The 12058-nt window shown below is 41.5% G+C and overlaps 1 protein-coding gene across 1 annotated transcript in view; it reads left to right on the top strand.

Annotated features, from left to right (window-relative positions):
* The first annotated feature begins 1081 nt into the window (after window positions 1-1081).
* LOC141912498 (low-density lipoprotein receptor-related protein 4-like) overlaps window positions 1082-12058 on the top strand; it is a 37739-nt gene continuing 26762 nt past the window's right edge. The window contains exons 1-2 of the mRNA XM_074803733.1: window positions 1082-1263; window positions 10596-10751. Of these exons, the coding sequence (XP_074659834.1) occupies window positions 1203-1263; window positions 10596-10751 (217 nt within the window). The 5' untranslated portion in view covers window positions 1082-1202. The remainder of the gene's footprint in view (window positions 1264-10595; window positions 10752-12058) is intronic.

Here is a 12058-nt window from a genome sequence, read left to right as displayed (position 1 = left end):
TGTCCCATAAGGTAGAAAAAAATGTCCCAGTCTATCATTACTAATTTAGTAAACTTCACATCTAAATAACGCCAGAGAACAAACTTGGTTATTTGTTTAAATTGCAAACCGTCAATTGCACACTAACCATAAAAAAAGAATTCATTGAATGACTATTAGAATTATAGGCCTAGAATTTTGGCATATAATTAATTTTGTCTATTGAGAAATACTTCAAATTTAAGAAGATTTTACAATTGGACTGTTTCTATATTTCATATCAATGGAAAGAATTATGAAAAGCTATAAATTGAATGCACAAGTTACTTTGAAAAATTAATATGTCAAATTAAAGAAGATTTCAGAGTTATAATACAGATAATTAAATCAAAGAAGAGCCATTATTAGTTATCAAATGTTAAAGTTGTAATTAAAATGTATTACCAAGTTTTTGTTCTCTGGTGTTGTTATGATGTGAAATTAACATTTAGTTCACATCAAAACTATCGTGTGCTTATTAACGCGCGAAATAATATTATCACGTAGTACCAGAAGTGGTATCAAGCTGTATTTCAATGGGGTACCCGCGAAACCAGCTATACCACCAGATGGCGCGACAAGCAGTAGGTCGTTCGTTGTCAAAATTAGTTCATTTTCAATGACATTTGAACTGGATTTTTGAACTCCTCAATCTATATACTATCACAGCACCTACCAATATACAATACTTTCATTCTTCTAATCGGATATCGGTAAAGTTTCCAAAAATGATTCATTCATTTAAGAGAAAAGTTAATTTAGGTTTAATTGAAATGTAGACGAAATCGAACCTGGACGACCAACTATCTACTAGCGACACCTGGCGGATCCTCGCCTGCCATACGTGGAATCCTCGATTGCCACAGTAGCACTGCGGGTACCCCATTTGGCGGGCCAGGTAAAAATTTTATGAATAAAGCGTCGATTGAATTGTATTGATGTTGTCGTCCGGTCGCTAGTCCATGAAGTTCCTCACCAGTCCGAGCAGTAATCCGTGTAAATTCATCGTCCGTTCTTCAATCCGTATACTGTTCCCGTCGATCATATGTAAACATGATGAAAACTGCGATGAGTGTCAAATCAGTTCGCTTGGAAAAAAAACTGATTTAATAAACACTTAACGCCAGTGTCAGTTTATATCTATATGGATTATCAATGCAGCCGCCGATGATAAGACTAGTAGGATGATAAGTTATTGGAAGTTCGGAGTTTGTTCATTTGTTATCACTGCTGCTGTTTTTACTGGTAAGAAAAACGATTTTTTCCCTCTCTCGAGCGATTCAACTGTCAATTTAAATTTAGATTTTATTTATCTTGCTACTTGTTTTAAAGTTGCAGCCGGGTCGTGTATGAATTGATTCAGGTAAAGATAATGTGTATGTATTAATGATGAGGTAGGCCGAGCAGGTTTTTTTAGGGCTGGTTAAGGGCCCTGGGTAGGGCTTAGGTCGAAGCCAGTACTAGTAATCCTATTAAGTGTTTTTAAAATGTACGTTATCTCTTTTATTATTATTATTAATCGGATTTTCCATGCACACTCTTTTTCTTTCTCCTCTAACACAGACTCGCACGCTCCAAAAAATAATCGCGAATGCGAGTGTGCTGGAGTATTTAAATGAATAGTAGTATACCTGGCTGAGTAATATATACCGTAATATCTTTATTGTCCTTAATATAAAATACAAGTCAGGTTTTGTAACAATTAAGATGAAAAAAGGATAAAATAGCCTACAGAATTTACAGGAAATCACAATAAAAAACGCAGTTACAAAATGTAGTCCCTAATGTAAGTAGACAGGTACTGGTTCTTGTTCTTGGGAGTCAGATTACTCCAAGCTCTCATCACGCCTCCTTCTAGTCCTGCAATTAGAGTGGTCTCGCAACGAATTGGGGAAGCTATTAGACAGAAGAGAGAAGGAATATATAGGCCTATTTGACTATAGATGAGTTGTTGATGGACCCGGCCACCCTGTGCACGGCGCCTGGCAGATATTTTCATCACTAAATGATAATTTAGATAAGCTGTATATAGTTAATGGTTATATGGTCATAAATATTGCATATAGTTAGTATAGTATAGGCTTATTGGCCGGGATATGAGGAGATATTTAAACTATTAGATTGTAGACCTGATGGCTCCAACCCTTCACTGCTATCTCATATATGGTTTACATATGCTAATCTACCACTTCATATTTCAATATACAATTTCAAAATGTGACGTTATATTTTAGACGTACATTTAACGTACCTGAATATTGTTTCAGCAATTTCAATTGATTTTCTAACAGTTTAAGACTCATCTAAAGACCGTTCTAATCAGACAACACTTACTAGAGGAGCGCATCTGAACTGTTTTAAACATAGGACACCTTTTTCGAGCTTAGACCAAATTTATTACTTAAGATAGGTCTACAAGAGTCTTGGGCTTATTACATACCTGGTAGGCCCATTTGATTGCGGTATTTCATTTAACTAACAGATTTTCTGGTCCCCTGATGTTCGTTATAATGAGAGGTCCTAGCGTGTTATTCATCCAGGGATTTTTATGACCCTGTGTGAAGTAGATAATTCGATTGACTTGTATCGGGTCAACAAGTGAAGATTTTATTGTCGAACTATTTAATGCTACTATTGTCTAAATGTAAACACTTGGCTTACTAGTGTATATAGCTGAAAATTCATTAGTAAACATTGGCATTCATATTTGTTGTAGGTGAAAGCTCAGCTGCGTTAGCGCTACGATCTGGCTGTTTTTCACTCATTTCTAAGCCTTGCGTTCCTTTTTTCCATATTGAAAGTTTTCTACGCATTTGTTGCTAAACAAAATGAAAATTTTGTATTCAGAGACAATAAGTTACGTTACCCGAGAAGCGTGGTCAGAATTTTCTGGGGATGGTTTGTGATATCGAGTAATTTTGCTTTTTAGTAGGCTCATTTTAATCAGAGAAACTTGAAAAATTTCGTTTACAGCATCAATATCACTTGGTCATCATAACATCAATATCACTTGGTCATCATTTACTTCATCGCAGAATAATTCATTAGTGTCAACTTCCTCCATGGCAGATTCATTATCGTTAATAGTCGATAGGCCTAATTCCTTATCAATGTTAACACCATATCCATGTCATCCACGGATGAATCAGTATCATTATATTGGTCAATAATCCTCGATTTACGGTGATTTGAAACCATGTTTCAGAAACCATGTGACTGGAAACGATGACTTTTTCTCGAAATTATTTCCACATGAATTAAATGGACATTGCAGGCCAATATCGTGACCTGATGTACTGTGGCATTTTAGATGGCTCGAATAATTGTCATTTAGTAAGCTCAGTCTACTAATCAGTGAAGCTAGGGCCCCGGTTTCAATTTTCAAAGGGTGAGAAATTCAACCCAAACTGCGGAACTGGGACACGATTACAATCATGTTTAGCATCTGTTTGATATAGAATCGTGCTCAAGTCTGAAGCCAGCTGCTTTATAGGTCGTTTATATTAGCTGTAAGGACTCTTCAAATCTTTTTAATCATCTCGACGACTACGCCTCTTTCCCGGGCTAAGAAAACCAGGCGTAATCTTTTCATTCGGACGCGAGCTTTTCATCGGGGCCGGTTGTGTTCCACTCGAGGACCACTCAGGCGGAAGAATAGACCGATTTCATCCCGCAGCAACAACAACGGCTACAATAGCCTAAAACGTCCATCAAAAAGATGTTATCACCATAGGGGTTGAATTCAGGGCCCTGAGTAGAGAATGAGACAGCTATATTGTAGATAGTTGAATCCTATGAAGTCGCCGGTTTAGATCTACAGTTATAAGTGTAGGCCTATAACTCGGCTGCATTAGCATCGCAAAACACGAAAACATGTTAATGAATATTCTGTTATATTCTGTCTTTCTCGTGCCGCTGCGTTTAGGCTACCGATATAACGCACTGCACAATGCCTTTTACACGTTAATGAATGATTCTGTCACTTTCTCCCGACTGCTGTGTATATATGCAATGGATGGTCAGTTTTTCGATTGATTATCAACTGATATTGACTGTTTGTATCGGTTTTGATGTCTGCGGGTGACGTGTTTCATCTGAACGCTTCATTTCCTGCAATATTGTCAGATTCACCGCGTGCTTGTGCTCGTCTCTCAGCGTTCTCGTCTCCATATTATTTTTTTCCTATGCGGTTGAACACGATTTTATATTCCCAGTCCGCCATCATTCGCGAATAGAAAACCATTCTGTTGGCGTCAATCAGATATTAAGAGGAGACAGGCAGTGCTGTCTGTCTGCGGAAAAATTGATTAGTTCGCTCAGCTTTATTTGTTTATCATTTCTACCTGGACAACCCTATTCGCTCTATAGGACTGCGCCAAAATTTCATCAGTTAAAAGGTTTGAAAATTTGAAAATGAATTTCATCAATTAATAGCCAATAAATCAAAACAAAATGGAAAACCTAATCTGGAATACCGTTATGAAAAAAAAACGTACAAGGCTCAGTGCAGTATTTCTGGGGTATCATATACTTCTAATGATTACTGATTAGTTGGAGAACATTTTCTTTCCAAATTCATTAATGGAATGTTATGGAAATCATTTCGAATTAGGGCTAACAGTTTAGTTGCAGAGCGAGATGACAGTGAGGAGTACCCTTGTGTTAAATCGATGAACACACAATTCGCGATACGTGTTTTTATCGCGGCGCCACGGCGAACATTTTTATCATCATCGGTTTCTCAAGAAAAACAACTGTCACCAACGCGTGAAGGATAGGATATCGTTCCCGGTCTCGGCGGACGCCGTGTATTTCATCTTGTCTCTCTCTCTCTCTTTTCAATCACGATGAAAAAGATGCAGCGGTAGTTCTGATACCGGAGAAGAATCATCGGTAACCCTCCCTCTCTGTCTCTCCATCCGTCCGTCCGTAATCAATATACTCGCTCAATTACCAGCTCTAAGTGCATCGATCTCTCTCTCTCTCTCGACAATATTGCGTGTTCTGTTCGGTGTGGAGGATATCATTTTTTCGTAGTTGTCGTTTTTCGATATCTTGTGGTTACAGCAGGAGAGTAGTGTTAATACACACACACATACACCTGATGCGGGTTCTATCATATCAAACCAGTCCCCAGAATCTCCTCACAATTTTTAGGCCCGTATAGAAGAAACTGTACAACGATTCGGCAGCGTAGACAGATAATTCAATTCTTTGATCTTTTCCGTCTTTCATCTTCGACTAACTTTGTCTATGTGTATATTTTGGTGCCATGTTGTTTCCCTTCGGGTTTATGGTTTAACGATGTTTACCGAATGCGAGGTTTATGATTGCCTCGTATATTTGTTAAAGCGGTTATTTAAACAATTACAGACTCTCGCCGGTTTACCGCATTTGTTCGTTGAAAAGGGTTAATACGGTGGATCGCGGGTTTATGGGGGGACATGTTCGCTGTACGATGTCGTCGTAATTACTGATGTTTATGTTCAATATCCTGTCGTCCCTGTCCACTGTTTCACTCACGTAATTTCCTGTTGGAATGGATTCCACTGCGCTGCGACCAGTACCGGTCTCCGTCAGTCCGGCTGTATATTTCAGTGATTGTCTAATGATTGCTGAGCTCTTGTGTTACATTGCCCATCGCATCGATCAGGCCGTTATAATTACTACTGTCTGTAATTACAAAATCACTATTCAGAAATCTGATCTTCTGAGAACTTGTCGAAATCCTAGACATCCATTCTGAATTCTATCTTCAAACGTTTTATTCTTTCTCTGTTTTATTTAACCTTTGGTATAAATCTTACGTCGGACACAAGCGTTTTACGCGTTTTAACTGAATAAAGGTTGAATTGTGATCGAATTGTAATAATCTTCAATCTGAAGATAGAGAGCAGGGTTCCAATATCTCCGTATGGGAATATGGGCCGAGTCTCGCGATAATATCAGATTCAAATGCCTGTAGGTCAGGAACGTGGTGGAGTCGTCTCAAACTGTTCGTGATGCCACCAGTTCGATTTTCATCGCCTTGATCCCGACTCGTTTGAAAAATAGAGGTTATATACGTTTAACTACCTGCTTCAGGGAGTTTATTTTGTCGTTTTCGAATGTCAACGCGCTTTCCTCCGGGTATTATACGGTGTATTAAGGTAATGATATTTAGTTTTAATTGGTAGCTTTCAAACAAATTGATTATTTCTCGTATTACGAGAGATACACGTCATATATTACAACATCGACGCTTCTTTGATGAAGTTACACGCCTTAATTTTCTAAACGTTTATCATTGATGATAGAATCAACTCAGAGTCGTATACATGTACATCTACGGATATCTCCTTACTCGCTCATCAGACTAAGAAAAATTGTTGAAATCGATGAAATGTAAAAATGCAATTGTCACAGTGTCATTTTATCATGTTCTGAGTAACTGAAGCCCTTACGGTCAGCGCAGTTTGATTGAACATATTATTATTGGTTGATGTTTGATATTTTGTGAGTGAGAGGAAGGGATGTTCAATGGTTTGGTCTCAAACATAGCGTGTATGGTTACATCAATGAAAAATACTACTGGGTACATGCACTGTATATTTACAGTGTGATGCTGTAAAATGCTTTTAGTATAATGGACTCCCCGCTATGAGGTAGGGTTTAAACATTTGTGTGCGGGCTGCTGGCAAGTAAGTAGGAGAGAAAGGTGGTCAGAAGAATCATTTTACAATAAATGTTAAGAAACATGGGGGGCCATGGTTTATTCAGTTATCAACTGAGATTAGCTGAGAGGATGGGGGGTTGCCGGGTTGATGGGCCTGAGAGGGGGATTCGGCATTAGAGAGAGTTTGGTGTATGGGTCTGAGAGGGGGTTAGGTGTATGGGTCTGAGAGGGAGTTGGGTGGATGGTGCTGATAGAGGGGTAGGTGTATGGGTCTGAGAGGGAGTTGGGTGGATGGTGCTGATAGAGGGGTAGGTGTATGGGTCTGAGAGGGAGTTGGGTGGATGGTGCTGATAGAGGGGTAGGTGTATTGGTCTGAGAGGGAGTTGGGTGGATGGTGCTGATAGAGGGGTAGGTGTATGGGTCTGAGAGGGAGTTCGGATTCAGCGAGGGATGGGCCTGGCCAACTGATTCTGCACCCAATAACAACACAGTTTATAAGTAATGATTTTGTGTATGTTTTGTTTTTCTTGGTAATTCATTAACGTTTTAATGGAGCGATTTTGTTTTGACATTTGCAATCGTTAGTTTCCTTCAGCCAATCCTAACAACAACAGGTTCTTACTTCCTGCCGCATATACGAAGCCAATTATCGTGATGTAGAGTTTTACATATGAAATTGACAAAGCCAATATTCGTTCGTCTTTCTTCAGTATAATGATTTTGATCTAGCGTATAATCGCGGTCTGGCGATGATGATGCTGCATCATTTATTTTTCTAGTCAAAGCCTTGTTGATATTTTAGCGTTGCCTGTTGAAACAACATTTGCTCGATGATCTTGTTACCTGTGTTTTATAAGCTGAGACATGTCTTTAATATGACTCATTCCCGATGAATGCTGCGGAATCCTCTTCGTGTGTAACAAGATACGCGCCTCGAAACTTGAGAAACTGCCATGAGATTCCTCTTTTTGTTTCTAAGTTCCCTCGTCTTTCTCCGCAAATCCGGTCTCCTTCCACTCCTCTCAACCTTCTTTCAGTTCCTCCCCTCTCCCAGCCCGGTTGTCCCTGTCTCATTTCATTTCCTTCTTCAAATATTACTTCTAAGAAACTGTTGTAATTAGCTCGGAGAATGTTAACGCTCTTCTTAGTGAATAGAGTCACCAGTCACCACACCTCACCACGGCATCTGACAAGTCACCGCACCGCATCTGACTAGTCACCAGTCACCCCACCTTACTGGTCATCAGTCAACACATCTGAGTTGTCATCACAGCACATTAGACTTGTCCTCACTGACTAGACAAACTTGGCATACCCAATATAGGTCGCCAGAACTTAGTGCTCTAGTGGGTCACACGCATGACTGGCAAGCGAGAGGACCAAGTTCGAATCCCACTCTGGCCTAGACTTAGGGTTAAGATTCTCCCTCGCTCTCTTTGCGGACACGTTTTTTCCCCCATTCCGCAGCAACAGTTAACTTTTTATGCGATATCAGATTGCGAGGAAATCTCTGACTCATTCATCTCTTCATCCCGTCATTTATTGTTCATAGAAAATTGTTGCGCTTTCAGACGGCGCATAGTTACAGATCACCGGATCCTTAATTCTTGTGGTAAATGACTTATATAATCAGAGAAGTCCCGCGTAAAAAATGATGAGTCATTTGATCGTGCGACGACCGACTGCGGCTGCTGATGATGTTGATTATTATCAGTCGTCTTTGAGTGTAACGAAATATCGGGACATTTTTTCTTCATCGGTTTCACCGCACGCGAACAATAATCCGACAGGTATCTGAAGATTTAGCCACGCAGTGAGTCATCGTGAGAGTCCTTAAGACGGCGACTCTCGTAGTCGACTGACTGCTGTTGATTGGAATGCATTGGTACTGAGTCACGGGAATCAATCGGGTTCCCCCCCGTCGACGCCCCGCGGGCTCGGCGATGTCACCGTCTCGGCGTCGGCAGTCTGATTATCGCCGCGTTATTACAAATAAACCCCATCGAACCCGTCGATAAACCGACTTCTTACGAATAGTTGACGAGTAATCCTAGCGATCGTTCGCGGCTGTATTAACTGTTAACTGTGTGAGTTTATGCCTCAGGGTTTCGTCATCGTTTGAGTAGTGGTGAACCATCCAGGGACGACTCCGTTAAGACGCAATGATCCGTCGCTTGGAACCGTTATCCAACCAACGAGAGTCAGAGCTTCTGGCAGCGTAGCCACATTTGTGCAGAACATGTTTTTAGCGTATGGTTGCGCAGTCATGGTTGAAATGGTCTCAATCAGTAGCATTGGAACCGAAAGCCACAGCAATAATTTTTACTGAATGATGGTTTTTTTTTCTAAACAATGTTTTCGACGAGATTGAAGTAAATTTCGCCGAGGCAATATGAGAACCTGTCAAAAATCGGCAATTGGCCGCGGCGATCAAAAATTGCTTCCAACGCGCAGCTGTTAATTCATATCATTGATCTGAACTTGTTAGATTGGTTTTATAACTAAGATTCTTTGCTCTGTTGGGTCTTAGCGATTTGAAGAGTGAAGGTCTATTGAATGACACGCATTCATCGTCCCTCCCTTCAATTGAATTCATGTTTCATGTTTTTTTTTCTCGTTGTTTGTTGTTTTTCCGTCGCTCGATTATTGTTTACGTTTGCAATTAGCGTCGTCACGGTAACGAGATGGCGACACGCGCGGTGCGCGGGTTACAGCTGCCCTGCCCTTCGCTGCTGCTGCTGCTGCTGCTGCTATTCGCGAAGGAGGTTTATTTTTATGAAAGTTTAATTTCGCGGCAGCAGCAGCAGTAGCGATTGATTGATCGCTGATGACGTTCAGGTATTCGTGTATCGATCGACCGCGAACACCGATCAATAACGGTTTTATTGAAAATGCAATAACTGATATTCCGTCGTCAGCACCGCGGGGGGAGCACGGATAACCTGCAGCGAAACCGATAAAATAAATGAGCATTCAATTGATAAACCGGTGCTCCGTGCCCATTGCTCCGTCACCGTTGCTCCAGCGTCTGTGGTAGAAATACATGTGAATGTTGTATATCGTTCAATGCTCTGCCGCAACACTTTCATTTCATATCGAAAATACTTTTCATGAAATTGCTAAATCAGAATTAGTTGATTTAATGCGAATAATTTCAGAAGTCATCTAACAGATCACTTAGCGGGGGAGAGGAGGTGGTATTTAAACTGCTAATCAGCACTTGGTGTCATCTATCCTACATGTGCAACTATAGGCGTGTACAGGTAGTACGCTATTTGTTGGGGAGGTTGGAGCCGCAAAGTTTTACAGGGTGGATGCTGTGGTTGCTGACCCTGCGAAACTTAGGAAATAAGAAAAATCTAGAACAAATCAGAGAATTGGGATGCGCTATATAGACCACGCGTTGTTGTGGAAATGAGGGCAAAGGGGGATAAATCGGCCTCCCTGTCATATGCTAGGTTTTTAACCTCACTGATCAGAGGAATGGTTTGACCACATTCTGACATCACTTCTCCATAACCTCACCCTCCTGCGGCAGGGATTCGAACCTGATGGCGTCGAAATTGCCATGGTACGAAACCCTGCTACACTAGACAGAGTGCGCAGCTTAGAAGATATCGTTATTAGCCAATCAGATATCCGGTTTTATTTTATTTTTCCCATGTATAGTTCTTCCATGAAATTGAACTCAGGGATTATACAACAAGCAATCTGATTGGTGCCGCAATTTTTCGTGCGGCAAAGCTGCGCATCGGGTCTTGTGTGGCAGGGGTTCGTGCCGTATATAGCTGAGTGTAGCGATGCCATCAGGTTCGAACCCCAGCCAAGGGAGGATGCCACCACCTCCACTTATTCACTTTAATGTCTTTTACCTTCACATGATCACTGAATGTTAATTGTTGTTTGTGATATATATTTACAGTGTTCGCTACAGCTGCTCGTCAACACTCGTGTATCTGTCCCGGTCACTTGTTCCGTTGTCAGTCGAAAACGTCACGCGATTGTACGTGTTTTCCGAAACATTGGGTCTGCGACGGAGATATAGACTGCCCCGGCGGTACAGATGAAGAACGTTGCGGTAAGTTGTTGGATTAAACTGACCTGTGCGTATAGTACAGAAGACCCATCCTCCGCCTCCCAGAACCTGAGGCTCGACCTCGTTCCTCCCTCGCAGGGATTGAAGTTTGATATTAACAAGAGACTCTGCCACATTCCTCCCTCACAGGGATTCGAACCTGATGGCGTTGTAAGACTGCCACATTCCTCCTTCACAGGGATTCGAACCTGATGGCGTTGTAAGACTGCCACATTCCTTCCTCGCAGGGGTTCGAACATAATGACATCATGAGACTCTGCCACATTCTTCCCTCACAGGGATTCGAACCTGATGGCGTTGTAAGACTGCCACATTCCTCCTTCACAGGGATTCGAACCTGATGGCGTTGTAAGACTGCCACATTCATTCCTCGCAGGGGTTCGAACATAATGACATCATGAGACTGCCACATTCCTCCCTCACAGGGATTTGAACCTAATGACATCATGCAACTCTGTCACATTCGTCCCTCGCAGGGATTTGAAGCCAACTGCATCACCAAACTCGTTCACAGGGATTCGAACCTGATGGCATTGTGAGACTCTGCCATGTTCTTCCCTCACAGGGATTCGAACCTGATGACATTGTGACTCGGCTACGTTCCTCCTTCGCAGGACTTTGAACCTGCTGGTATCATGAAACACGCCCTACTATAGTACACTGGGTACACTCGTGACACTAACTGCTATTTAATAGCCTGGTGCTGGTCGTCTATTTGTCCGAGACCTGGCATGTGGAAATGTTATCATTCTCTGATCATATTTTCAATCGAGAAGTTTACAAATTATTACGAACTAAAGATTGATGATTGTACAACATGAGGGTCTACTGAACTGTTTACTATGATTGAGCGCGTCGGGGGGGGGGGGGGGGGAGGGTGGATGATAGAGTATGTAGAATACCGAGCGGGTGGCTGATGAATTCATGCGATGTGTCATCCCATTTTGCTGTTCTCATGCGGTGATTTTCTGATAAATCTAATTGCTTTCTTATCAGTCAGGCGAGAGTGACAAACAATTAATTCGGAGCAGACAATGCTCTCCTCTCTCTGCTCGACTGTGACTATGACTGTGTGTTATCTTCATTGTATAGTACTAGTAATATTCGTTTTATCTCCAGTTCCATCTGTTCGTCGGACTGCACTGCGCTACGCTTACCCGTCCATACATCCCGGTACAATTGATTCAGTACTTCCTAGATGCGTCCATACATCCCGGTACAATTGATTCAGTACTTCCTAGATGCGTTGATTAGATTCCGTGTGAAACTCAGCACGGTCCGATTGACCG

The sequence above is a fragment of the Tubulanus polymorphus genome, chromosome 11, assembly GCF_964204645.1.
Source record: "Tubulanus polymorphus chromosome 11, tnTubPoly1.2, whole genome shotgun sequence".
Lineage (NCBI taxonomy): Eukaryota > Metazoa > Nemertea > Palaeonemertea > Tubulaniformes > Tubulanidae > Tubulanus > Tubulanus polymorphus.
The sequence above is the reverse complement of the archived record's forward strand: the minus strand, read 5'-3'. Positions and strand labels throughout refer to the sequence as shown.